General features: G+C 41.7%; 1 protein-coding gene across 1 annotated transcript; it reads left to right on the forward strand.

Annotated features, from left to right (window-relative positions):
- Positions 1–1,829: 1,829 nt before the first annotated feature.
- Positions 1,830–27,849, forward strand: gnb1l (guanine nucleotide binding protein (G protein), beta polypeptide 1-like). Its single transcript, XM_084946273.1, has 7 exons — positions 1,830–1,899; positions 7,871–8,042; positions 8,210–8,335; positions 8,521–8,683; positions 12,383–12,475; positions 21,106–21,321; positions 26,856–27,849. Exons 2-7 carry the CDS (start codon positions 7,933–7,935, stop codon positions 27,132–27,134), a joined length of 987 nt encoding a protein of 328 aa, XP_084802399.1. The 5' UTR covers positions 1,830–1,899; positions 7,871–7,932; the 3' UTR covers positions 27,135–27,849.
- The last annotated feature ends 92 nt before the right edge of the window (positions 27,850–27,941 follow it).

Genomic DNA, 27,941 nt, shown 5'->3' on the forward strand with positions numbered 1-27,941 from the left:
ATAATGCAGATACATGTGCTTGTTGATAACATATAGCCAAGAGCAGAAAAAAGTGGTTTTAAAGAAAACATATTTAGCAGTTTACCTGTGAACATTGAGCACACAGGTATAACATACACAAAATGTTATTATTTGGAACTTTTGCCATATATAATGAGACAGACTAAGGAAAAATGCTACATCTCCTTCGATACATTATAACTTAAAAAAAAGACTTTACATCAATGTAACAATATATTGAGTCCTTTCATTTTTCCCAGCTAAACTGACCTAACAGAGTGCACTACATTCAGTAAACACAATCAAGTTTGTCCTCTGACTGCCTGCACAAACTGAATCAAACACAGTTCCTTAAGAGCTGAACTATTTTTAAGCAGATTTTTATTTTTTGCACGCTTTTTGCTTTCTATCAAGTATGTAACAGTTTCACATTAATTATCACCCACTGGAAAAATACTGTGTAGTGTGAGGTAATGTGTCTTGGGATGAGTTGTCTTTGTTTTCTCTCCTCAGGCTCATCACTCTCCTTATGGAGTCCATCTCCGCACCTAAACCATGTAACCATTACTTTATGGTCTCAGGGTACAGACAGAATCATAGTACTCCCATCTATTTCAGTCTGTCTGTGGTCTGCCTGCTGCCCAGCCTTTCTAATTTGGTGATGAGCTGTAAAGTGACCTGCTGCCCCAGCTGGAACAGGAGTGGGATTCCAGGGATTTGGATGACACTGCACACCCTGTCACCCTCTCCATGTGGACTCCAGGCCACTTGCTGCAGAGGGCACCCTGGCATTGACCCCCTGCACCCACCCGGCTCATGGGTAAGATGAGATGCCAGGAATAATTGATGATAATGTGGGCCATGATATCTGTCCAGGCAGGGCAGGGGACACCTCTTGCTCCCACCTCCTGCTGAGGGGTTACTGCCACCTCCATTTGCACTAATTGGTGCAAACATTCACTGCTTCACAACTGACATACACTCTCTTCATGTATGCCATGAAGTGCCTGTGTAAATGACCCTTTGCATTAGTTAATTAGGTGCACTGGCACTCCTAAGTAATTATAACGATGTTACACGTTTTTACTCGATCAAACACTAGTCTGTCTGCAAATAAAGTCTAGTGTATAGAGATATTTTCTCCCCCTTTCCCTCCGTTTTTCAAGTTAAATGAATGTTATTCTCTCTCTTCTCTTTCTTAGACTATGCACTCTCTTCCACTGAGGCACCTGTACTCTGTATTGTTTCATTTTTGGAGTGTAGGGGGATTGACTGTCCCTAATCCATGGCCACAGAAGAGGTTTAAAACACTCCTGTTTCATCTAATCTTCCAGCTTAGACCTAGCCAACCTTGAAACCCCGCTTTCTCCGTGATAGGAATGGACAAATAAAGGTCTCTCCCAGCACTCCCATGAAAGGGCTCTGTGTGCTCTGTGGATTAGGGCCCTGTGTTTTCTCTGTCTCTCTTTCTCAATTAGACTGAAAAAGGGTGAAAAAAAAAATATAAAGACTCCCCTGTTCATGTAGTATTGCAAGGCTGTAAAAGTTCCACATTTCGCTTTTTTAGATAGGGAATGTTTAGTGGCTCTAAAAAACTAAGTAATCTTTTTACATAAAGAAACATTAACGTCTTAATGTACAGAGATTTGTTGAGAACGGCATGTTCAATATAAAATAGACCTATTAAGGGTCGTACATAGGTACAGGGTGCCACATTAATAAGCACTCTTCTGATTTAATTTTCAAAGAAGCGAGAGAGCGAAAATATGAATGACTGTTCTGTTCAGGCACTTTCACGGACAGCTCATATTCTGTAAATAGAGGTCCTTCAGATGCGGCGCATGCTTTGTATCGCCTCTCCCACAGCTGCAGTGAAAACACCGGTGTCTCGCTCAAATGGTATTTTAACAATATTCATTAAAGCGTCTACTTCTTTTCATAAACTGTGTACTCACTATACCCAGCAATAACTCCTGACATCTAAAAATAAGGTCTATATGTTTATTATGGCTATTTTCGAGCCACGTTGCTAACGTTAGCCTGTTTCTTACTAACATCGCGCGAGAGAAACCAAAGCACCTCCAAACATTTTTTTAAAGTCAGTATTTTAGATTTTAACAAAGGCTTGTGTAACATATCTCCTTCAGTATGATAACGAAAATCCCGGATGTGAAGTCCAGCATCTGCGTGGAGGGCAGCTTCTAATCTGCCCTCTGAGCTGTATTAACATGAGAGCTATATTTCTGTTGTGGATCCACTCTTGTGGATAAAATACACTGTGTACCATTCCTGTAGGTCAGAAGGGTACTTAAAAGTACTATTTTTTTTGAGCGAAGTTTGTAGTGATTGCTACAGCTTATGTTCCTCGTGACATGTGTTGGAAATAGTTGTGAGGGAGGTTTATATAAATATTTATAATTTTTTTTTATTTATTGAAGAATGGAGTGTGAGAAATAAGTCAAGGAGAAATTACATTTTTAAAATCAGTTCTTTTTAATGAGCATATGTGTCTATTACATATCATCTATGAAATTCTTTTTGGGTATTTACAGGTTATAAAGTTAGTTATTGTATTAGAAAAGCAATGAATATGGAGCCTATACAGCCTTTGAGGAATGCACAGGTGCTGGACAGGTGTTGTAAATGGTGTTTTGTTACTCGGTCACATTTAAGAGTCCGTTCTGGTTGAGTTCTGGTTGAAGTCCAGGAGCCGTTCACCACCTACAACTAGTTATCCCGTTGTCAAACTTTTCACCATTGATTCGTGCATTCAGTCACTCATCGCTGCCCCTGAAGATGACTGACAGCTGAAGGAGTGGGGGATGTGCAGTCTGACAAAGTGTAACAACTTGCTGTTTCCTGTGTTCCCCAACCCTCAATGCATGATGTCTTTTTTGAATTAGAGCACAATAAGAATGCACTTGTTTTCCTATATTTGCTGCGTTGACAGCATAATCCCCATATATCCGAAGGTGATCACACCCAAAATGTGCGTTGATGTATGATGACCCTCGAGCTGTCGACCCTCTTGTGTGCCTTTTTCCTCTAGTGCCCAGGCAAATGACCTGATGGAGGAAATGGGTGATAATGCAAACAGATAAGGCTCTTGGTACCTGTTGACCACAGTCAGAACCTCCTAAATCAGGACCCTCTGACATGGTGCTCCATCAGTGCCTGCATCAGTGACTCCCACAAGGCATTGAGCCCTTATCTGCAGTGGCCCCTGCTTAGCATTCACGCCATTCACGCGAACAATGCTGCCTCTTCCCGCTCATTGGATCTGTGACTGACAGTGGGTGTTGGTGCACTTGTGTCTGACTTCAGCCTCTATCTGACGCTGGGCTGTTTATCCAGTCCAGATTACCCCCACCAAGACACAATAAAGGGTGTGTGTCTTCCTTGCCACTTCCCATTCTGTTTTTCTAGCTGCATGTTTATAATGGAGCTCGCTCTCTATTTGGCACATTGGTTTCCTCCTCAGGAGGACCTGTATTAGTTGGAAAGGGGGAGGGCTGAGGCAAGAAGGGCTGACTAATGGTTGTAGAATCAGCTCACCACCCACTGATCAACAAGCGAGGTGGAAATGCCATCATGACCAGAAAAAGCAGGGAAGCAGCAGATAAGAGCATTGCCTTTGATAAACAGCTAATAGTGAAGTATGACTAATAGCTGAGGTATGATGTAGTGGCCTTAGAAGAATCTGGAAGCTTTTTCTTGACCTTTGTTGGCTAAGAAAAGGAATATTACTGGTTTGATAGGTCATAAAGTAGGTTTTTCATTGAGGGCACATCTAGACTGGAGCTTTTGAGCTATGTGTAATCTGCTTTGGGTTTTCATCATGCAGCTCAGATCTCATATTTGATGAGGCTCATATCACAGAATGGGATCTTGGGATTCCATGGCTCCATAATGGCTCTTGTGAAGCTGGGGCATTATAAAAGGTCCCATAATCAACCCCTGTGATCAGTATATCCTTCCCTGCCTGCTCTTTATATTTATGAATGGCACAATCCCACAAGTCAGGAGCTCGGGAGGGTAGCGTCCGATCACGTGATACAGCACCAAGCGAGGAATGTGCAGGACTCTCCCCTCCAACTCTGCTGGAAAAACAAAAAATAGAAAAACTTTGATGCCCCATATCATAACGACTGTCCTGTGTGTCCCCTCCCTCTTCGTATGTGCAGTGATGCTGAGGAGGGTAATGGGCGGTGGTGCAGTCAAAGGGGGGCACAGATAGTCGCTGTGTTTGATCTGAAGGTCGCCAGCCCCTTGCTGGTGTTGAGAGATTCTTGGCGGACGAGGCTGGCTCTCATTTAATAACATGAAGGGGAAGCGGACCTTTCTCTCATAATTAGGCCTAATTACCCTGTAGGTGTGGACAGACGGCCCAAGAAGAGACAAACTGCCTTTATCCGTGGACTTTGAGTCAGATTACCCAGAGCTGTCTTATCTGTTACAGGGCCAGCAGGAGCCTCAGTCCTCTCTTGCCTCTTCCCGCTGGCTCCTAAAACCAGCTCAGGTGTATTAATCAGTCTCCCTGATTTAGTATTCTTGTGCACGATACACAGGTTTAATTAGGTGTAGCTATTCTTTCTTTCATTGTGAACATGCTTAATAAAAAAATGGCCACACAGAGAATCTTCCTGTCTTTTATAGTTCACCTTATGAAGGTTTCTTATGTTTATTAAAAAAAGCAACCCAGTAAATTTTGAGTTCTTTGACCTGCGTCTGCGTTTCTTTGACCTGGTCCTACTGCCAGCTTTACTGCAGCTCGACCACTACAGTGGATGTGCATTCACAACAAGTGAAAATTACTGGCTTGAAAAATGCCAGGGCAGATTCCCCCCCCACCCCCCACCCCCCCCTTGCTTTGCTTCCTTCTTGAAAATACATTTTGGTGACTTCGAGTCACCATGTTGTTTGTTTACAGTGTCTTTCTCTCCCTTCCTGAGCTGCCTGCATGTTTGTGTTTGGGTTTGTAGCTGACTCGCTTGCAGCCGCAACAGCAGGCCCATTGTTGGGCCAGTTCAGCGACTGGAAATGCTGACGCCTGGAAAACCTCACTGAGGAAGTAGTGGCTGGGGGAAAATGGCCATTATACTCATCCTTTGGATGTGCGTTTATTTTTGCAGTTCTCGAGCCCCTGCAAAGCGCGTGTCCGTCGCTGTCTCCGGCTGTTGTCTTTTAGGTGACGGCGAGCTGCAGCCGCCAGTGGAAAGTTCTGCGAGTCAGAACAGCAAGCCAATGAAAACAGCCAGTTTCAGGTCTCAGTGTGACTCGCAGCTCAACACTGGAAGAGGATAATAAGGGAGGCATAACCCACCTGTTACCAGGGTTAGCTCCCCCCTGTCACACACTCACACAGGCGCAGGACTAAGGAATGTAGTCTTACCCACCCATTCACAGGAGGAGCAGCTTCACTGATAGACCCATAAAAACACTGCTGCCATCTTCTTCATACCATACAAAACAAGTTTGTACAGTTGTTGCTTTAGGGCGTTTCTGTTGGTTCAGTTCCGAGAAAAGTGTGACATTAATGGTCAGTATCTTAAACATTTCCAAATTTCAGTCTCAATCTTGTCGTTGGAGATTCCACAAATGTCTTGCACTTATTGGTTGCCGTGCTTTCAGTTCTGTACAGCTCCAGTTTCAGTCTGGATACTGTGCCAGTCCGCCAGGCTTTGAGACCTCTCCTGTTCTTTTCTCAAGGCCTTTGTGTGATGTTGTAGTATGACCAAGCAGTCTGTCGGCCTTTGTTAGGTACCTTTCAGGCAGTTGAGTTTTGTCATAATAATGCATCAGTAACATTTGTTCCACACTGCTGTCAGACACACAGAGGGTTTGCAAGTTATTGTGAAAAGTTGGGACACCTGCAGGAATTATGCTCAGAAAGTTTTAAGCACTTAATTCACATAAATTTCTGCACGTTCTTTTTAATGAATGAAAATGGCCTTCTTTTTCTGAAATGTATTAATTTATTAGACCAACTTAATTACAGGGTAAAAAAAGCTGATGCTTTTTTTTTTTTAATTTCTGCTTTATATATTAATTAATAGTACAGCTGGTGAAATAACCGTCATTGTTAGAACATGGGACTACACTGTTATGTGCTTAATTAGGGAGGTTGATCGGGGGTCTCTGTCGCTCCGCTTCACAGATTCACATGGACAATTTAACCACTAACCTCCTGAAATGAGCTGCTCCTGAATGCCTCGGGCTCCAGTTTCAGTGTCTGCTGATTGCAGAGAGCAAGGGTTATGATAAGTAAAAGTAGGGGAGGGGAGTGAGTCGGGGCAGGAGAATAAGGCTTCCAGTTTTAGGTACCTGTGGGGATGCTTTGGAAAATAATGCCATTAATCAGTTGGTGTAGCAGCCAAGCATTATAGAGAACTTATGTTACTTTTTTGTAGATTTTGGTAGACTCCATTCTTTCATTGTGTTTCCTCAGATTTACTCTATGAAACTGAAATCAGGGCTCTGTCAGGGCCTGTGACTCTTACTATTATATATCTTGGTTCATATTTGGAGTAAATGTGTTCTTGCAGAACATTGTGTTCTTCCCTATACTAACTGCTATCAATATACTGGACACAAGTGGGACATATCAGCTGATAGGTGGATAAATAATGTCAGTGGCTGATTTTTACCTGTTATGTCATATCGCTTTTACACTGGCTGAAAAAGGTAATTCTGTGTCACCTCATCCAAAGCTTCTCATTTGATCATCTCAGATTTGCCAAGGGGAAAGGTACACTTCTCTGAACCCAGTTCAAAGGTGATGACGAAAAGCAGTTAATTTTTTAATGATGATCTTTTTGTTTTACTTAAAAAAATGGAGGAATGAATCACAACAAATACTGAATAAATTAAGGCAGAGAAATGTGGGAATAGCTAAGCAAGTTTGGGCCTGGTTAGTACTTGGATGGGAATGCCTGTAAGCTTACAGGGGTGGCTGTAGTGCTGATTGCTCTCCGACGCATCCATTGGAGATAGAAAGCACTTAGGTAGAAAAAGCATAGAAAAAAGTGCTTATATGAATGTGTGTGAATGGGTAGAAAAAGCACTTTTATAAGAACTACCAATTACCATTTACATATACGTGGGCCACATGCCTGTGCAAAACATAAATACTAATAATAGCCTAGTTGGTGCATCCGTATGTTTTGTGTTGGCAAGTGTCTTTTCGTGTAGTTTGACACCATGATTTTAAACATGGATAGCATTTTATTAGCTGTGATATCAGCCATTCACATGTGATTGTTCAGTGTTGAAGCATCATTTCCTTGCAGCATGCCTGTGGTCAGGTTGGTTTCCTCAGCTACCCAGCCTACAAACAACTTAAAAGCCTGAGCTGTTACCTCTGCCTCTGGGACAACGGCTGTAGATCAAGAGGAATGAGAAGCTCAGCTCTCTGTGTTTACTGTAATTCAGCTGTCAGAAGTGGTGATATATGACATATTGAGTAAGAGGTGTTTTCACGCAGACTAGAAGGAGGAAGACTGAAAGAGAGCCACAGGGTTTGTAGCTACTAACAATGGAGAAAATACAGACAGTGTATAAAACATCTGTCTGCTGTGTGGAAGAGAAAGGGTGAAGCACCTCAAGGAGGCCCGTGCTCAGTGTTTGTGCATAAAAAGTTTTTTGCTTATTTGACATATTAGGTGTGCACTTCATTTCTGTTTTGTTCATCTAAAATGTGTCCAATTATCCTGTTTTGAATAAAATACGTTTGTCAGACGTTGTGCAGTCTCTGAGAGGTATTTGTGGAGAAATCCAGTGTGGACTGTAAGCATTTTATTGCCATCAGTCTCAGAATACACTACTGTCACATGTTACATTCAGATTTCATGTTCATGTTTTTCTTTTACAGTGACCGCAGCGGCGCTAGTTTTCAGCCTTCTTTCTGCCACGTTTTGATTGCTTGACCAAAGGATGTCTCGTCCTTCTCCATCCCCCATTTACACCCTGAGGGGGGCGGGCGGACCCCTTAACACACTTCACTTTAGCTGCCAAGGAGAGGGCACTCCCCTCCTGTTTTCTGGGTGAGCCACGATTTGCTCCTTCATCTTTTTGAATGTTAGTTTCTTTGAACAAGAGTAAATCTTACCATTTTTGTAGCTACTGTAAAGCAGAACCAGTTTAGTGTAAGGTTCTATGTACGTGATGATCATTAAAGATCCTTTACAAAGCAGCATCCTTGTTTTTGCAGGTCAGGAAAGGGTGCCATACATATCTGGAACCTGAACAGCAGGAGGCCAGAGAAGATCATAGAAGCTCACTCTGGTAACTCTGTCATCTGGGTCAGCACACTGCAGTCAGCAGATGCACTCATCAGGTAAACCTCTCTCAGCCGTCTGGTTCTTACCTTTATTTTCTTAGCAAGGATTTGTGAATAAGAAATATTGTTAGTATGTCAGTTGTGGTTTAATTCTATACAAACTGTTTGATTTTAAAAAGTATATTATAGTGAATAACTGCAGATTTTCAGCTCTGGTTTCGCTCTTCCTGTTGGTGGCGCAGTCAGGGCCGGGACATGCAGGTCTGCTGGTGGGACGTGAGTGAAGGTCGCAGTGAGCTGGTGGAGTCTGTGTGGACTGGCAGTGTTGGATTCTGTCAGTGCTCCCTTCTAGAGATGAGCCCTGCAAATTACCTTCTGGCCTACGCTGGGGAGCAGACGGAGGAGGTTAGACATCAGCAGTGTCAACATTCAATTGTCTTTACAATCCATGTTCATCCCCCGCCCCTTTATCAGCACATGCTGGGATTTGCTAAATCTCTGAACCTAAAGGGAATCTGTTTCCAGTTCAATATTTTTATTCCTGGTCTCCACAAGAGTTACTTTTCATGATCCATAGATCCAGATGATACTTGTCCTATACTAAGCCTTGGAATTCCTTCAGTCCATTCTTAGTCTAAAATGAGACATTTTAGCTCCTTTGGCTGTTTTTAAGCTTCTTTTTACTTCTTACTGTCTGAGCCTTGTGAATAAGAAGTTTGAACAACAGGTGTGAACTTGAGAGAACTATATTAAGAACATCCGCTTTCACTGATGTCTTACCATATAATATGATACAGAACCAAGAGTAGACAAAACTGTCTGAACCCTGAGCGTTTAGAGAAGTCTGAAGCCTGAGCTGTTGGCTCACAGGGATTAGCTGTACTTATGCTGAACTCATTATTTGAAACTTCAGCTATGTTTAATATGAGCATCTGCTATTGTAACTGTATAGACATGAGGGAAAACAAGGGAAAGCTTAAAGGTTCCTATTATAGATATGAGGTAATTAAGTTAAAAATCGAATCTTTTTCTTGAGGTAGAGGAGTTTCTATTAGTGAGTGTGACAACTTTTTATAATAACATCTAGAAATGTTTGCCACACATTTTCACAGGAATGCAAGTCTGATTACATTACATTGAGTATTATATAAGTATTATACTAACTATTACTTGTTACTTTTCTTAAAAGTAATGGAGTATGTTGATTAATTACTTGCCAGAGAAAGTAATGCATTAAATTATTTGTTGCATTATTTTCTTGTTACTCCGTAAAATGACCTGAAGTGCACCGTCACATAATGGCCAGTCCCACACTAACACAACTCCGTGTCCTAACAAGGAAACACATTCAGTCTTTCTTTTAGTTTTTATGTATGAACACAAAGCAAAGATGAAAGCCAGCCCAAAGAGACCTCAAAGTGATCACAACAGTGATTCTACTTCAGAAACATGAACAGGTAGATCACCTGCTGAAGTTCAAGGCTGGGGTCAGCAAATGCTCAGCTTTAATTTGTGGCTCTTTCTGCCTTTGACTTAATTTGCATTACCATTACACTCCTGTCCATTTGGGCTCTAAAAATAAAAATAACGTCTGTATCGCCACTCCTCAAAAGCTGACAAACACAAGTCAGCTGATTGTGGCACACGTGCTCAGGAAGAAAAAAACATGTTTGGTTGTTACATAGAACTGAAGACCGATTGCAATGAAAATAACAACATAATTGTATCTGTAATGTAATTACTGAAGTCAGTTGTTTAATGCTTACTGAAAAATGTAATGTGTTACTTCTGACACTGCAGATTCGACTGCATCCGTCCGCATTCAATTAAATTCCCATTTGATGAGTAACTTTATGCTCCGTTTCATTTTGAACTGACATGGAAGGATTTCGTTAGCATATAAATAGCTCGGCTTTTTGGGTGAGCAGCTTAATTGGTTTAAACCGTCTGAGTTGAGTGTAAAAACACATCCTGTGTAAACCTGACCAGACTTGCTGTTGCTGTTTAACTCAATGGAATTCACACATATTTGTGGGTTTTGATACCGTAAGTGTGCTCTCGGAAAATTGTGTTCCTCAAAGTTGTTTTTGTTACAAGTTCTGTCATCTTTCCACCGATGTTTTGTATTTGATGTGATCCATAAGCGTATTGAATCCATTCAGGTAGTGTCAACATGACACATGAGCATGCCCTCTGCAGCCAGAAACTGTCAAACTGTGATCTGAATGGCATCATTAGCAAACCTTGATTTTATGCATCAGCGTGCACGTTTGAAGGACAGGATCTTAGTACTGACCACCAGCTAAGTGTTGGTTAATTGTGGTTGTGGTTAGTAACATTCTTTTCACTGAATGCTTTTGTCTAAAACACATGGCTTTGAGAATTCCTAAGAAAGCAAAGCGCAGTTTTAATTGTGCTTTACAGTAAGTAATGAGCATGTTCCTGCTTAAAAGTCAAAGTAGCTGTTTACATTTTTGTCTTTGAATGGTGGCTTAAAGAGAAAAGAATCCCAGCCCAGTCCTGATGGTGGAATGAAATCACAGTTTTGTCTGTCTTGAGGTTAATTTTCTACACCCACACGCCTGTTTGGTTTTGTGTGGAGCCAGTGTCTGAGTGGTGAGGCAGGATGGGGCAGCCAGCTATTCAGCCATCTTTTATTGCCTCCAGATTCATGTTACGTGCTCTTCTGTGGCAGAGCTACACTTGAAAGGGAAGGAGCGGTCACCTGATCCAGTCAAACGTGCCTCTGCTAACCTCGGTCCAGTGGGCCAGGCATCAGGGCGCCTGTGACTCCCAGCACCTCAATAATGCCATTGTCCCAACAGACACAGACAGAGACACACCTACAGACCCATAAACGGCAGACCAAAACAGGCCACACTCCATTTTGGGCTCTCCACCCCATTCCACAGACATAACTGACCAAGACAGATCCCTATCATGCATCTGCAAGTAAAAACACACCCATTAATGAATTACCTTAAGGAACAATACTGAGGCACTTGCCACAGAGCATTCACAATGGCATGATTCAGCGCCTCGGGCAAAATACGGGGCGATATTTAGATATGTAACCGAGACAGGCAGCAGTTTCCATCTGAAGCTATTTCACGTGGTTTTATTGTTTACTGCTCACAGTGAGATTCCTGCCAGCAGCTTTGCTGCCACGGGAGAAACATTAATTAATAGCGTGGGTGTTTTATTTATGGGCAGTGTGATGCCACACAAGAACAGTGATCACCTGAGGCACAGAGAAGTCCTTAAAGGCCCTCTTTGTCAGGCACGCAGAGGTAAACATGCAGGACAGATGTGGCTTAGCGCTAAAATACAGATCGCTTCCTTTAAGGGCTGTTTAATCTGAGGCCTAATGAGAATGAATTTGAGCAGCGTATATCATCCGCGTGGAGAAAGTCGAAGGAATGAGCTTTGGTCAGGATGTCTGGGTACACACACTCGCACGTGCACGCACACACATCATCATTAGTCTGTGTATTTTTTATCAGAATCAGTGCCAATGTGTGCAGGAAAACACCACTCAGGTCGCAGGGTGAGCCTTTAGCAGGATTTATTATAGACAGTGAGGCGGCTGCTCTGCGCTGATGGATGACACTGTACTGCCGGTTGGAGGGACTTGGATCAGTGGAGGTCCTGAAAAAACAAGTATGGATTTGGGTTGCAGGTTTGTTGCTTGAATGCAGAAGACAGACAAATTCCAACTTGGCAATTAGAACTTGTGTGTATATATAATTTTGTGCCAGTAATGAAAACAGATTAATGAAAACACATACGCTGCCGTTTTTCGCTTTTGGGGAGAGAGATAGCAGTCCTGTTTGGCAGGAACACGACCTTGATTGGGATGAAAGCATTTTAACGCTGATAGATTGCCATGAAATTTTGTACAGAAATCCATTGTTCTCTTGGGATGTGTGCTACTGATTCTGTGACCCCCGGCCTTTTTATCTTGACCCCCTTAAATATCTCAATAGCTGCAAGATGGAGAGACACCACATTTTGTGCAGAAAAAAAATCCATCATTATCCTTTTCTTTGCAATGTAATGGTACCCTTTCAGTTTTAACCTGTAATTGTCACGTGTTCTCCACAGATCAAGATTATCGAGCTGCCCAGTAAGACTGCAGTCTGCACCCTTGTGCCAGAAGAAAAGCTGGGGATGGTCATGTGTCTAAAACTGTGGCAGGTAAGCATCAGTTTAAAGTGTCTTTTTCAAAGATATTGTTGAGTTGTTTTAATTAATGTTTTAATTAATTGTCTGTTACTCTATTTTTCTGCACCATTACCAGCACACACTGAGAAATGCACAGATACACTCAGAAAGGGCCCTATGGCGCTCATTTACAGCCCCCCATCTATTTTATTTCTTGTGATCCTCCCTTCAGGACAACTTTCTTCTGATTGGTTGCCCCTCATATAAATATATAAATTTCAACTAAAATAGGGTGGAGCTTCTGTGCTCACATGCAGAGATGTGTTTCTTAGATATCGTCTAGTACAAAACTGTCTAAAATGTCTTTTAGAACATTTTGCCCAGGTCTAATTAGGAGCCACCAGTGAAACATAACAGAAAATAAGGAAATTCACAATATGATCAGTCACACTATCCAAAAAAAGAAAATCACACTGACAGCCAGAGAACGATGTACCTTTTGTTTCATGACTGTTAATAAAAGCTCACACATCTGTACATACCTGCTTCATTCTGATTGGACAGCAGCCCACGACAAGCCGCTAAAGTAAACAAAAAAACGCACACGTGAGATGCGGCTCGTGATTTACAGCTCGACAACTCGTCCCGCATCATTTTTTCCAAGCGTTTCTTCTCAGCTGGCAGCGAGTCCCAACACTGTAATTAGAGTGTTTGGAAAGGCCGGGGGTTCACAGCCATATATCAGCCTGCAGCTGTACATCCAATCTGATCTGGGCAAAAGAAGTTACAGCTTTCTGTTTTGTGATTGCCGTTGAAAGTTTTATTTTCCAGCCATTAACGCAACCCTGTAATTATTTTTATGGTTAATTATTAACTCTCCGGGTTTTGGGGCTGCAGGGAGGGACTGAATGGAGGGTTTTGATGCAAGGCTGTGGATGGTTTGCATAAATTTAATGAGCTGTGCAGTTTACAGGCAACAGAAATCAAAACACAGCTTATCATCTTGAACCCCAGAGTGAGGCAAGCTGCTGGCCTGTGCACACTTAGCCCAGCATCCCTGTAATACTAATTAGAGTTAATAAGTCAAAAGCAAAGCCTATAAAGGTGACATTGTTTGTGATGTTGTAGAGAAAAGAGTCTCGGTGCCTGCTGACACCATGTTTGTGTTTTTTCTTGTTTGCCTTTGATTTCACTGTTGCACCCACCTTTCATCATCTGATTTATGAACCAAAGCTGGCTGAGCGTTGAGTGCCAGAAAACATAATGATCAATTATATCATTATAAATTATATAATATCTTTGTAATACAGCACAGGCAGCTGTCTGACTTCAAAGCCGAAGGGCCCAGGTGATTGTAAATCATTTCAGGCCGATTCCTTTCAAAGCATGTTCATCTGTTACACTGACTGAGTGACTCAAGAGTTTCCGAGCGCAAGAAAAGACTGAAAACCTGGCCCTGTCTGTGTGCATCTGTGAATGCATACAACCCCTTCTTTCACTCACTATCAAACACACAATGGCAGGTCTTTTCTCAGTCACGAGAAGAAACAAATACAAACGTTATCTTGCCTTTCGCATTAAACTACTGCCTCCTTAACCTGACACAGCAGGAAGCAACGGCTGAAACAGCTACAGTTAGGTCCTTATATATTTGGACGCTGACGGTTTTGTTTTTTTACCTGTTTACTGAAACATATTCCAATTATAGTTACATAGTGGACATAATGTGTAGACACCCAGTTTTCCTTTGAGGGTACCCACGTTCAAATTGGGTGAAGGGTTTAGGAGTTTCAGCTCCTTAATATCTGCCATCTTCTTTTAAAGGGACTAAAAGTAATTGGACAGTCATTGTCTCAAAGGCTATTTCACAGGCAGGTGTGGGTAATTCCTTCCTTATATCATTATCAATTAAGCAGATAAAAGGTCTGGAGTTGATTTGAGGTATGGTGCTTGCATTTGGAAGATTTTGCTGTGAACAGACAACATGCGGTCAAAGGAGCTCTCTATGCAAATAAAACAAGCCAACCTTAAGCTGCGAAAACAGGAAAAAAAAAAACATCTGAGAAATTGCTACAATATTAGGAGCGGGAAAATCTACAGTTTGGTCCATCCTGAGAAAGAAAGCACTGGTGAACTCAGCAGCGCAAAAAGACCTGGACGTCCATGGAAGACATGCGTGGTGGATGATCACAGAATAAATTCCATGGTGATGAGAAATCCCTTCACAACAGCCAAACAAGTGAACAACACTCTCCAGGAGGCAAGCCACTCATAAGCCTCAAGAGTAGAAAGGCTAGATTGGAACAAAAAAGCCAGCAGAGTTCTGGAAAAACCTTCTCTGGACAGATGAAACCAAGATTATCCTCTACCAGAACGATGGCAAGAAAAAAGTATGGAGAAGGCGTGGAACAGCTCATGATCCAAAGTGTACCACATCAACTGTAAAATACGGCGGAGGCAGTGTGATGGCTTGGAGGTGCATGGGTGCCAGTTGCACTGGGACACTAATGTTTGTTGATGATGTGACACAGGATAGAAGCAGCCGAATGAATTCTGAGGCGTTTAGAGACATACTGTCTGCTCAGATCCAGCTACATGCAGTCAAATTGATTGTCAGTGTTTCATAATACAGATGGACAATGACCCAAAACATACAACCAAAGCAACCCAGAAGTTTATTGAAGCAAAGAAGTGGAATATTCTTGAATTTTCTTTAGTTTTGTTGAAGACCCAGCATCTGGTGGTGTGGATGAGTTCAAGACTTCAGGCTGTCATTGCCATCAAAGCTTTTTCAACCAAGTATTAGAAATAAGAATTTTATTGTCAGTTATTGAATTTGTCCAATTACTTCTGATCCTCTGAAAATAAGGGCTCGTGTTTAAAAAAAATCTTTTAGTTCCTCACATTTTTATGCAAACTTTATGTTTAACCCGCTGAATTAAAGCTGAACTTTAACTGCATTTGAGTTGTTTAATTTAATATTCATTGTGGTAACATACAGAACCAAACAAGTAAAAAAAAGTCATCTCTGTCCAAATATATATGGACCCAACTGTATCCCCATCTCTCCACCCTGTCTCTCCCTATCACACACACTCCAGGAAGAAGCCACTGCCAATTATCTCTTCTCTCTGTCTTCGCACTCGCCACCCCTCCCTCTTTTCTTCCCACTGCTGAGACGAGAAGCGATTATCCTCCTATATTTTTAAGGCAGACTCACCAACAGATTTATTGTCAGCCTATAAGACCTCTCTGCAGGAGTTTATGGAAACGATTAAGTCTTAAGCAGCGCTTTCTTCCAAATTTAGCCACAATTCACTCCATTAAAATCCCACCTAGCCCTTAGTGGGCTATGACATAAAGGTGACAGAGCTTATTATCAGGGTTTTCTGCATCTGATCGGCTAGGAAGCCATGAACGATGGCGAGTGGAGGAGGAGGAAAGCGCCTCCACATGTGGGTTTGACTTGTGTGCCGATGTCAGGCTTGGCCAGGGGGACAGTAGTGATATATGATGTGCAAGGCTTTTAATGTGAACAGAGGCTGGCGGGGGGAAAGGAAATGTTCCTATACAGATATCCATCACTTTCAGCTCATCACCTTGCAGCCTCGTGGCCATGACATCATGGTGAGACCGGGACGAAAAGCGAAGGAGGCGATTGGTTCCTTATGTTGAAGCAGTGTCTGCCCGAGGCCTGTGGTGGCCACATCAGCAAACAAACTGGTCTGAGGGTTGTTCATGATTTAGGCCGGAATCACAACACAAGGAAATGACACCGAAAATTTATTAGCTTCATGATGCCATTTTTCTCCAGTTATCTTGTTATGTTTTTATTTTGTGAAAGCCACAGTGCACAGCTGAATAGAGAGTAGATTGTTAGTGTAAATGATTCCTTTACATTGTCCTTGGCAAAAAATACAGAAAAACCTATATGCCTATAAAACTATATAATATAGGTTAATATAAAAATTCTCGTGTATGATGGCGGTGGTCCTGGGATCATAGCGGATTCTCCAGTCTGCACCCCAAATTGTTCGTGATGCATCGTTGGTGGGTGAGTGTGTGGGTAGAAAATGTTTAAGACATGGGTGAATGTGGCCTGTAGTGTAAATAGCACTTTGAGTGATCAGTAAGAGTTGAAAAGTGCTATCCAAGTACCACTGACCATTTACATACCTTATAATAAACAAGGACAAACAGGACAGAACATCACCAATAAATGGCACATATTAGTTGCTGTCAGTAAAGTCTGTGATTTTTTGGCCCTGCTTTGTGACAATCTGCCCCTGTAGATTACCACTATTTACTTTAACTTTTCTGAAAAAATGAACATGACTAATTTTAATATTGAACACAAAAGCTAAATGGCAGTTACAGTGGAAGTTGCATTCTTCTGTTTGTCTTAACCAGTTGTATCAAATTTAAGGCCCGGGGTCAGCACCGGGCCAGCAAAGACCCGAACCCGGCCCACTGGAGATGTTTAGAAAATACGACGGAGGGCTTTTTTACTGTATATTCATAAATTTGACAGCTATTCCTGTTGATAAGGATTCCCCACACAGCCATTTATATTACAACAAAGTAGTTAGGTAAACAATTTAATGACAACGTTTTTCACCATGTACAATAGAAATTTTGTTTAAAAAATTTTTTTTCATCAAAAACTTTGTTTTATAAATATGAGACAGTCTGGGCAGTGAGCTACCAGAACGCTTTCTGTAATTTTACACATTTATCATGTAGAAAGACCTGAGATGTCCTGATAAAGTTGCACTTCTTTATCTTATATTAAAATATGTCAGGGATTAAATGTGTAGTTAAATGTTTTTACACTGAAAGTGAGTTTCACTCATCTCGCCCACATCAAAGTGAGCTGCACATGCTTTATGTTTCTAAAAGTAGTTTGACATCCCTGGTGTAAACTGAGGCATTACACAAAAATAATAAGTACAAATGTTTTTTTGATTTTATGATGTGCAAATCATCAAAAAGAAATTTGTGACCAGAGATCGAACTGAAGTGCTTCAGGGCTGCAACTGCACTTTTTTCCTGAGAAAGAGGAACTTTCTCAGAACTGTGATTTAATCTGCTCACATTTGTGAATTAAGCTCTTAGTTAGAAAATGTAATGACCTCTATAACAGTCGTTAAACTTTTCTGTAAAGATGTCTGGATATGTATTCTGGAGGAAAATAGAAAAAACTTAAAAAGAGGAAAAGAGGGTTATAGGAGAATTATGAAATGCTTTTCACTCTGTTTGACATGGTAAAATTGAGAAGCGGAAACATTCTGTCTGATTGTGAAATTTAAGGTTTTGCAGCTTTCTTTAAAAACAATCATTTCAAAATTGATGGTTACCTAAAGCAAGCAATTTGGTGATGAGTTTTAGAAAACTGTGTAAATATTTTTATTGCCTTACATCAGAATCAGAATCAGAAAGGGTTTTATTGCCAAATGTTGAGCAGGTTTACAACATTAGGAAATTGCTGCGGTACTTAGTGCAAACATACTGTCATAATATGTTATATGTATAACATAAGTATTATGTATGTTGATTATGTTGACAAATATGATATACCGGTGCACATCATATTTGTAGTTTCTGATGCTTCAGCGGCAGGTGGATTTTAAACATTAAACACTGTTTCAGCAGACAAGAGAAGGAAGGAAATGAATAAATGAATATTAATATAATATAATATACTTAATATATTCAGTACAAAAGCGCTCAGAGTGTTAATTGTCAAACAGGACACAGCTATACCACCTTACAGCATGTATATCTCACTAGAAGTCTTAATACAACTCCAAGACTAAAACAGTTGGGATGCAACTGTTTTTGCAGATCTCATAAACCAATATTTTACTCACAATAGAATCAATCTGTAAAAAAACTGCATTAACAAATTGTGGAAAAATTTTGGAACGATGTTCATCAAAGAATTTGAATACCTTAATGCAAAGTCTTTGCCAGTGCATAATATCATTCAAAGGACCAAGATGAAAATATGTACTAGATTCCAGCGGGTCCTCGGGCTGCGCTGCATTACAAGCAGGCACGATTCTGTCATAGGAGTCACTGCATGAGCTCATAAACTCTTCCACAAATCACTGTCTGTGAACACCGTTTGCTGTTCCGTCTACAAATGCAGGATAACACCCTATCATGCACATCATGAACATGATCCAGAAATTGGTCCAAAGCCCTTTTAAAATGGACTGAGGGAAAGTGGAACCGAATTAAAATTTGAAAATTCTCTTTTGGAAAACATGGATGCCGTGTCCTTTGGACTAAGGAAAGGAGAGACCATCTGACTAGTTATCAGTGCTCAGTTCAAAAGCCTGCATCTGGAAAGGCACCATCAAAGCTAGATGGATGACCTTTTCAAAGAGGGCCTTGAAGGAGGAGCAAGACAACCTTAAACTGTCTATGCTTCTGCTTTTTAAAGATGTGTTGCTGCCATCAAATGAGTCAGTATTTTTATTAAGATGGAATTTTTTCTTGGTTTAAACATATGAGACAATGAGATTTGCAAATCATGACATTCTCCTTTATTTACATTTTACACAGCATTGGGGTTGTGATATGTTTACAGTAGAAATGGCACAATGATGTCTTGGCATATTTGCCAAAAGAATGAAAATCGGCCTGTAGGGCACCTCTATAGCTCACCTGGTAGAGTAGGTAATCTGTATGCTGAAAGGTTGCAGAGGCCTTGGTCTAATTCTGCCCAGATCATTTTCTGTGTCCCATTCCTACTTGCTCTTTCTACTCAGTGAGTGTCCTGTGCACTAAAACAAACGAAAAAAAATAAAATAAATCAGTCTCTAATTACGTGCTAATACGCTACATAAATACAGCTATGAAAACATGGCTGAAAGTCACATGACATTGCCATCCTGGAGACGACACAGAGAAGTCTCCTCCGTTGGTCCTGCATCTCCAGCCAGCTTCCATCCATCTTTCCAGCTGCTCTTTGGTGATGAATCTTCTCCCTGAGCCCCAGCCCCACTCCAGCAGAGAGCCCTCTTGTAAAAAGGCCTGTGGAGGATATAATGAATTACATGTCTACCCAGGGTTCCCCGACCTCTGACCCATGACATCATCAATCAGCGAGGTCCTACACTTAAGTGAAACGGTGGGCCCCTAGCCTGGAACGCTTAGCCCGGTCCCTGCCGGCAAGCAGGGGCCACTGATTTTCACGTGTTTTTATTTGTTTTCATAATCCCTTAGTGTTCGTCCTCGCTGATGTGTTTGGAAGGAATACACGACTCTGTCTATAATTTGTTTAAAGCTGCAAGAAGAGAAATATAGGGCGTTAAGTGAGAAGAGGACTTGGACATGAATAGGGAAAAAATGGCAGACACGGCCTCCTTGCACATATGGAAAAAATTTCTTACCCTCCTACCTTCCGCATGGCACTGTGCTATTTCTGGAGGCCTGGCGGTATTTTAAAGTAAAGGCATGAGTTAGGATATACGTACATATCTGTTTCTTCAGGCCACATTAGGGCGTTTTAAGGAACGTATTTACGGTAGAACGGACTACAGTGTTTTGTATATGTTTACGGAAAAAAATTTGATTTTCAGGAAGCGGGATGATAGGAAAATCTCACCAGGTGTCCCTCCCTCATCCTTCACATCTCGCCTCCAGCAGTGCCTATATAAGGCAACTACTTTACACCAGCCCACCTTTATGCGCTTGTTCACAGACATAATTTACAAGCTCAGCTACACCTCCACACAGCCTCTGAGCCGGCTTGATTATACTGCTGTAGAGGAAGCGAGCACTCAGAGGTTATCTGTGGACTCACAACAGTGGGAAGGCACAGCTTTATTATTCTTTTCAAATGTTACACTGCTGACTTTGCCCTATTAATATGCATGCAACTCTATTTTATGGTCACCATAGATTGCTCTATATATTTAACAGAAGATTCTTTTTTATTTTGTCTGATGCCTGTTTGCACACTTGGTTTCATTTCATTTCATGTGATTTGAAAGATTTACTCTGATGGATTCGCCAGTTGTAAACATTCAAGCTGGATCTGGAACGTCCGGAGATGAAATGGATGTGAAGCCAGATTATATGTGTCGGGTTTGTACGAAAGTTAGATTTATTTATTCTTTTTAGATCGCGAGTATGCAGTTTGAGGGTATTTTTTCCAGAGGAGTTATATTGGTAGCAAAAATGATCAAAATAGAATAAAATAATAAAATATGAACACATTAAAGTGGAGAAAAACCAGAACATTGCATAATGAGGAGATAGTCAGGAAGACATGAACACAAAATCTCAGCTACATGTCGAGAAAAGCAGCATTTTTTCAGCGTTTTGCTTTATTTCACTACCTGATGCAGTATTCTCTCTGTGCAGGCTTGATGTCTGTGGCTTAGTAATATAGATGAGGAGCAAAGTGAGGAGTGGTGTAATGGAGTGCTGGAAAGAGAGAGCAGCAAGCTGACGAATGGAGCGTTTCTCTGAGTGTCAGCGGGAGCTTCCAGGATGATAACCTCTGCTCCTCTCAGTTTCCAGCATTGCGCAGTGGTTTCCGTGTTTTGTTTTGTTTTTTACGACACAGCTCTCATCTCACATCTTAACTCATACTTCACTTTCTGTCCCCTCTTCTCCATCTTGCTGTCCCTTCTCCTTCCTCTCTTCAGCCAGACTCGGGCTCTGGGCCTCTCCTGTTAGCTGGATACGAGAATGGCTCTCTGTTGCTGTGGGACGTAACCCAGAGGTCCAAGTTGAGCCAAGTCAAAGCCCACCCTGAGCCTGTCATGTGCCTGACCTTTGACACCACAAGTCTGAGGGGCGTATCGGGCTCCTCTGAGAAGACGCTCTCCTCCTGGAGGCTGGATGGACAGAGCAACCTGCAGGTCAGTAGAGGACAGAGCGTTTGATCTGACTGGTCAGTCACTCTCAAACTGTGAAAATGTGAATTTGTTTGTTATGATACACCTGCAGTAACCTCTAATCCACAGTGATAACTTAGAAAAACATAGCTTTAATCATTGCTTTTAGCTAGCTGTATTAAGTATTTGTGACTTAAATTGATTTGTGCTTGATTTTAGCTGTTTTTTTCTGTTCACATGTTTCAGTTGGGTCACTATGTACTTTCCTTTATATCAAATAATACTAACAATTCTGCCAAATTAGGGTTAAGTACTGAAGGTATTTTAGACATGATGCCAGGTCTCTCTTGATAATAAAAATAAAATCTAATAATAAATAGAAGTATTCCAAAGGATACAACTACCTTTGTTGAGCTAGTCATGCTAATTCATATTGGTTACTGAAGCGTCCCTAGCTAAGACCCCAAATAAGCTGACCTGCTAACTAATTGTTGAACAAGAGAGTCCCTAGAAATAGTATAAAAAGGAACTGGAGGAGACAGCAGTAGAGGAGTGTTACCTTTCTCTGGGCTTGCTTGGAAAACATCAGGGGCCAAAGAGGAAGAGGCTCAGCAGGGCTCCAGGGGCCATAAATCAGCTGCTGGTTACACAGCATTGGCAGAGCTGGGGGCCAAGGGCCAAGCTGGGGCTGTCACTCTAGAGTCTTACCACCCACATGAACATTGATACACAATCGCATACTAGACCTCGATATGCTCACGTCACCGTTGATTACAGCTGGGAAGAAAAATGTGTGTCATTTTCTGGTTTTAAAAAGAGGAAAATCAAGGCATACTTAATTCATTTAGCATACAACATTCCTCTTACCATAATTCTGTTAAAACACAGACAGACTCTCAAACATATGTCCTGTCTATACAATAAATTCCATGCCAGTGCATCTGCACTAACACCAAAAGAGATCATATCAGCTTGTACCATAATTCATTTTACATAACAGCCAACGCCTCCGAGACTTAACGCCTCATTTGAAGCTGTATTTTCTCTTGATTTCATGAGCAAAAGGGAATGCTCCTATTTTTCACCCAACCCCCGTGAATCCGAGCCAAGGGGAACCTGAGGCTGATATAGTACACTCCTGCACAGTGAAAGCGGTATTATTCTTTCCGAGGCTTTTTACAAATGAATGCTTGAATTAGAAATATTTGCAAAGCTCCATTTTTTTCACCCCTAAATATGTGTCTAGGAAAACACTGCGAAGGATTTGATTCAATATACCAAAAACAGGAGGAGAGGGGTTTATTTGCTTTATTTTGCTCGAGCAACAAAATATTGATTCAGCGTGTAATCCAGGATGAGTATGACAGGCAGAAAGCACAAGGAGAGGGAAAGGATCCAACGGGGGCTTTTAAATTATTCTGAAGTGCAGCTCAGTGTGACGTCCAGACAGCTATCCTCAGTTCTTCCCACAAAAGTATTTTTGTGTGGCCATAGCAAGCAGGCAGCGGGGACCTGCCGGTTGGTGGACCCTGGCCCGGGGTCCTGACTGATGACCCTTGAGAGGTAATAAAAATATCAAAACCTGAGAGGCCCCTTAACCAAACAAAAAACACATCTGCAGTAAAGGGAACAGTAGTTCACAGTGGGAGGCTGCAATAAAGGCTGAGGAGGCTGTAAGTGCCACAGCATCCCACTTCCCACAAATTACCCCTGCGATACAGTCCAGTGCAGCAGAGCTGGCTGGATGCTTTTTTTTCTCCTTTTTTTTTGGTGAAACGGTGGGGAAACTGAATGTGACACAATGCAGCGCAGTTATGATTTAGCGAGGCTGAAAGGCTGTGAAGTGAGCTTATCAAGGCCAGATAAAGACAGATAGCCTCAGGAATGGAGGTTAATGTATTTCACATGGCTTCCAGAGGCCTTTATCTTCTGCTTGACCTGGAAAGCCTGATATCATTTCATAGCATTTTTCCCCCTCTGCTCTGGTGCAGTGTGCATTTTTGAGAATTTGTCAGGGTCGAGACTATGTTGTATAAAGACGTGAGACTTAAGTGTTTACAAGCTGTTAAACCAGATGGACGCTCATTTAGGTGGATGCTCACCTGCATTGGCACGTGCAGTGACGGGTTTCTCCTGGAGAGGGAAAAAGACAGCAGTCGCAGTCCAGAGAAGGGAAAACGGGGTATAGACAGGGGAAGATTAGCAATGTAAATCAAGCGTGTCTGACAGTGAGCTGTTGCTGGAGCTGATGACAGTTCTCTACAGGTGGACATCCTGCTCCTCACATACACAGCAATATAAAAATATCCCCTGTTGTCACCTGCACGATTTCTTTGGGAAACCACAATTCCTGCAACTGCTAGTGTCGAGTCCTGGCTTTTGGATCCGATCAAATCAGGCCCAACTTCAGCTGTGCTGCAATATAAAAAATCTTCACTCTTTTTATGGGGCATCACCCTTCCTTGCTCACCTGACACATCCATCTCCTGTCAGCCAGAGCCGAGCTCTAACAGACAAGGTGACAAAAGGCTGTAATCTCCCCACTGCCAAGTGTGATTCAGGGACAGGGTGTGTCAGATATACCTGTGAAAACCCTTCCAGCCGCTAGACTTGAGTGAGTGAGCGATGATGGGACATTTCAGTAGATCAGTGTGAACACCAAGATTGGTGCCAAGACCAAGGTTAAAGACAGGAGGGAAGAAGAAGGGAGAGAAAAGTGAAGCAAAGCACGAGTGAAACCTGCCAAGCGGACACTCCCTTTGAACATCAGCTCGCTCTGGTGAGATGCTACGAAAGAGGATCCTGAAGTGTGAGTTTGTGTTGGATCTGTCATAGGCCCAGCTGCTGAGCAGAGCTGGTAGCCTCCTGACAGCTGAGAAATCTGGCGTTTAGACAGCAAACCCCGTTGTGTGTGTTTATCTGCATGCTGTAACACAGCCCAGGAAGGAGTGTTTCCAAAAAGAGGAGAAAAAAAAAAACAAGAAAAAAGAATGATGAAGACCAAAGATGGATTCTGTCTGTGATGAGATAGCAAGGAAGCAATCTGAGGAAAAATGGGGTGGAAATAATGCAAGCCAAGACTCCCCGGTTAGAGCTAATGGGTTTCATTAGAGACTGAGGACTGGTTAATGGCAGCACTTGAAGTCAGCTGCATTTTCAGTTAGATGTGGTGTGGCCTGACAGCAAAAGCAACAATGCTGCTGCCGGAGAACATCGAGTTAGAAAAGACAATAGTCTTATGTTCCAAGAGCAAAGAGTTTTTCTCACATTTAGAAATAATATATTCAAGGGCTGCAACTATTTTTTTAGGTTTTTTTAATTCAAATTAATCTGCAGCCTCAGAGCCAGTTGAAGCACAGCTTTATTTATTTGGCCCACTTTTATGGTCCAAATAAATAGGTCATATTTTTAAAAAGCCAAATCCAATCAATTAACTGTTTCTAGAAGACAGTTTAAAAAAATCTCATTTGAGAAGCAGGATTTTTGATCTTTTTTTTTTTTTTGACATTTAGGAGATTGTTGTCTTTTCGAAAAAGCAGCTGCTTAGCTTAGTGTCTGGAATCAGGGTACGTGGCTTTGTTCTAAATACCGAAGTCAAAATGTTTCTCAAAATGTTTTAATCATCCTGTTGTTTTTTCAATCATTATCGAAAAAAAACAACGGTCTCCAAAGTGTCCTAAGTGTAAGCAGATCATCTATATGATCAAAATTAATATGACTTTTAGGCTGCAACTCCCATTTCCTGTCAGGAAGATGTGATTTACTGATAAATTAGTAGGTAAAGTGCAATTAAGAGTTAACCCCAAAGTGAGGCCAGCGCAAAATTAATTGCAATCAAATAAAACCGGCCTGGATTTTTCTTTAAGTTTAGAATTGATAAATTGGCAGCTAATTGAATCTCACAGTTTTATTTCTCTTTTACTTCTCAGTCAGTCAGCTGATTGTTTCAGTCCAAGCTCCGGCACCTCGTGACTCGACACTGATGGCCGGCAGCTCAGGAACCAGCAGAGCTTCACATGAGCATCGCTCATTCTAAATTATAGCACAAGGCAGCCATTTTTTTCTTTTTACTACTTTTACCTCTCCACTTTCTCAGACAGAAAGTAAAAACAATTAACCAAGCAGCCTTGCTGAATGACCATCACTACTTCATTAGCCATTTACTGCCTGCAATTGACCCCTTAATGAAACAAATGCCTTTTCCTGACACAAACTATGGGAAGCAAAACAAACAAAAACAGACACTTAAACCCATCATTATCAGGACTCTAATGCAAACCAGATGGACAGAGGTAGGGGCATACCAAATACCTGAGGTAATAACAAAGCTCAGAACAATCTTTCACCCCTTAGTTTGCTTTGTATTTGTGTATTTGGCTCTGTTGGGCGAAGTGGGCACACGGTTTCATCCTCGCGATGATGGTTTGACTAACAAAAGAAAAAAAGTGAAATGGTATCACTGTGTCTTCTAAACTTGGCTTTTCTTGCTGTTATGATCAATGACATTCCTCCCTGCTCCTTCTCTCCCTTGCATTCCACTTTATCCACTTGGGCTACGAGTACCTGGCTTATGTCTTCCACATGCAGCTTGCGGATGGTTCCTGCCCAGAACAGGAGCAGGATAAATTCTCCCAACATCTCCTCCCCATCCAAACCATTAGTCTCCCTAGACACAACTTATGAAGTCAATTTTACGCTGTCCAGTTTGATTTCAGCTCCCACAGCCAGATGTTTAGGTCCCGTATAGCGATCCGGTGGAGATCCCTACCCTTCAGGAAAAGCACGTTCGCTTCTCCAGGAATGCCCACAACACCGGGGCCCTTCAGAGCACCATCTTAGCCACCATTCATTTTCATTTGTCAGAATGTTGCGCATTTAGAGAGATGGATACAGTCTGTGGGACGCTGTTGATCACAGGGAGAGGGGGCTGTGGCTAATCTTTAGCAGGCAGATGTTACAGCAGTGTATTTATCAGGTCTCTCTCCGCTGATCAGACCTTTCAGTGTGAATGTAATTCATCAGAGGTGCTTAAAGCAACACGGTCTCTGCAAACAAGCATTTCAGCGAGATGGTCTCTCGCTTTCTTCCAAACGGCGACACAGGTAACTCGCTTACAGAATACGCCTCCCTAACTCCAAACCAAATAATGGGTCGCCGAGAGATTTACTCGCGGCCCTCGTGCCCTAATGTTTTATGGATGATGATTGAGTCCCAGGAGTATGCAGCCAGGTTCAACAGACCTCCAGCCTCACACTTGGACCTCAGTCATCAGATCAGCTGATAGCCCCCTCATTGTCGGTGTTTGCCTTGGCCACATTTTCCCAGACGGTAGTGATTAATTGTCTTACTGATCTATTAAGTATTTCTGTTTTTTTTTTCTTGCCTCTATTTGCATGAAAAATGGGTTATTTGGTGTTACATTTACAGTTAGGAAAAAATGCTACATCCCATCCTTAAACAAGCACGAGGCTTGGAATACATACGAGAATGCCTTTGTAGTTGTGTTTTTGTAGCACGCAGTTACCTGTTCAGATATTTTTCCTCTTTCTTTCTTACAGCTGCAGGACTGTGTGACGCTGGTCAACCCCGGGGTTTCCCAGCTGTGTATCCGCATGGATCGTAAACTTCTGGCTTCAGCAGGTTGGGACCACCGGATAAGAGTATTTGGCTGGAAGAAGCTCCGGCCGCTGGCGGTACTACAGTACCACACAGACATGGTGCTCAGTGTAGCTTTCTCTGACCACCGGGACCCCAGACAAAGAGTCCTGGCTGCCGGATCAAAGGACCAGCGAATCAGCCTCTGGTCAGTTTACAACGAGGGAACGGACACAGGCTGAGTCACTGAGCTCTGAGAAGATTTACAGATTTATGATCAATACTACATTCATACATTACAATCATGTGTGCTGATACAATATGGAAATAGATTGTGCTTCTCATGTACTGACATTACAATTGAGCTATGAACATTATAACATGGAGGGTTTATCACTAAGAACAACATGATCCCAAAGGGCTGTATTTTTAAAAGTAATGGACATAGAAGCTTGTGGTAAATTTTAAAATACATGGATAAATATAAAGTTTTACATGCAAAACTTACATTGTTCACAAATACCCCCTCCAGATGCACGGCATATGTTTGTGTGATAGTCAAACTCATCCCGTACTTTTGCAAGCATGTCTGGAGTCACTGCAACCACGTGAAACTCAGGAGTCCGCTCTTTCTAACAGTACGTGTTTCACTCCTTAGCGCTGTACAGCTGCAGAATTAAAGCACTTCAATTCTTTTTGATACAGATTAAATAAAGGATCCTCTTCATGGTCGGAAGATGCCGGTGAATACATGATCACAACTGATTTCCATGTTCAGTCTTTACAAGTTAGACCAACTGAAGCGTCTTATCAAAGTTGTATTGGTATGTTCTGATGTATATATACTGATTATGTTTTTATTTATCTCTGAGAATAGCGAGGAAGGGGTCAATGTGAAAATACAAAGAAAGTATATTGGTTTCCAAAATAAAATAAAATCTTTATTTTCACTCATTATATTTTAGTGTGCTTTTTAAAAAAAATATTTAAATATATCATGTCAGAGCTGAACCACCGTTATTTCCATTTCTATTAAGCTGACTGGAATT

This window comes from Perissodus microlepis, chromosome 12 (assembly GCF_051167445.1).
Source record: "Perissodus microlepis isolate ML-2025 ecotype Zambia chromosome 12, ASM5116744v1, whole genome shotgun sequence".
NCBI classification, from domain to species: Eukaryota; Metazoa; Chordata; class Actinopteri; order Cichliformes; family Cichlidae; genus Perissodus; species Perissodus microlepis.

What these genes read in the sequence shown, in the direction of transcription:
- gnb1l (XM_084946273.1), top strand. Translation starts at nt 7,933, where the DNA reads ATGTCTCGTCCTTCTCCATCCCCCATTTACACCCTGAGGGGGGCGGGC. An exon ending in CTGGGGAGCAGACGGAGGAG is followed by an intron (nt 8,684 to 12,382) that starts GTTAGACATCAG and finishes TGTTCTCCACAG; the next exon opens with ATCAAGATTATCGAGCTGCC. An exon ending in TGTGTCTAAAACTGTGGCAG is followed by an intron (nt 12,476 to 21,105) that starts GTAAGCATCAGT and finishes TCCTCTCTTCAG; the next exon opens with CCAGACTCGGGCTCTGGGCC.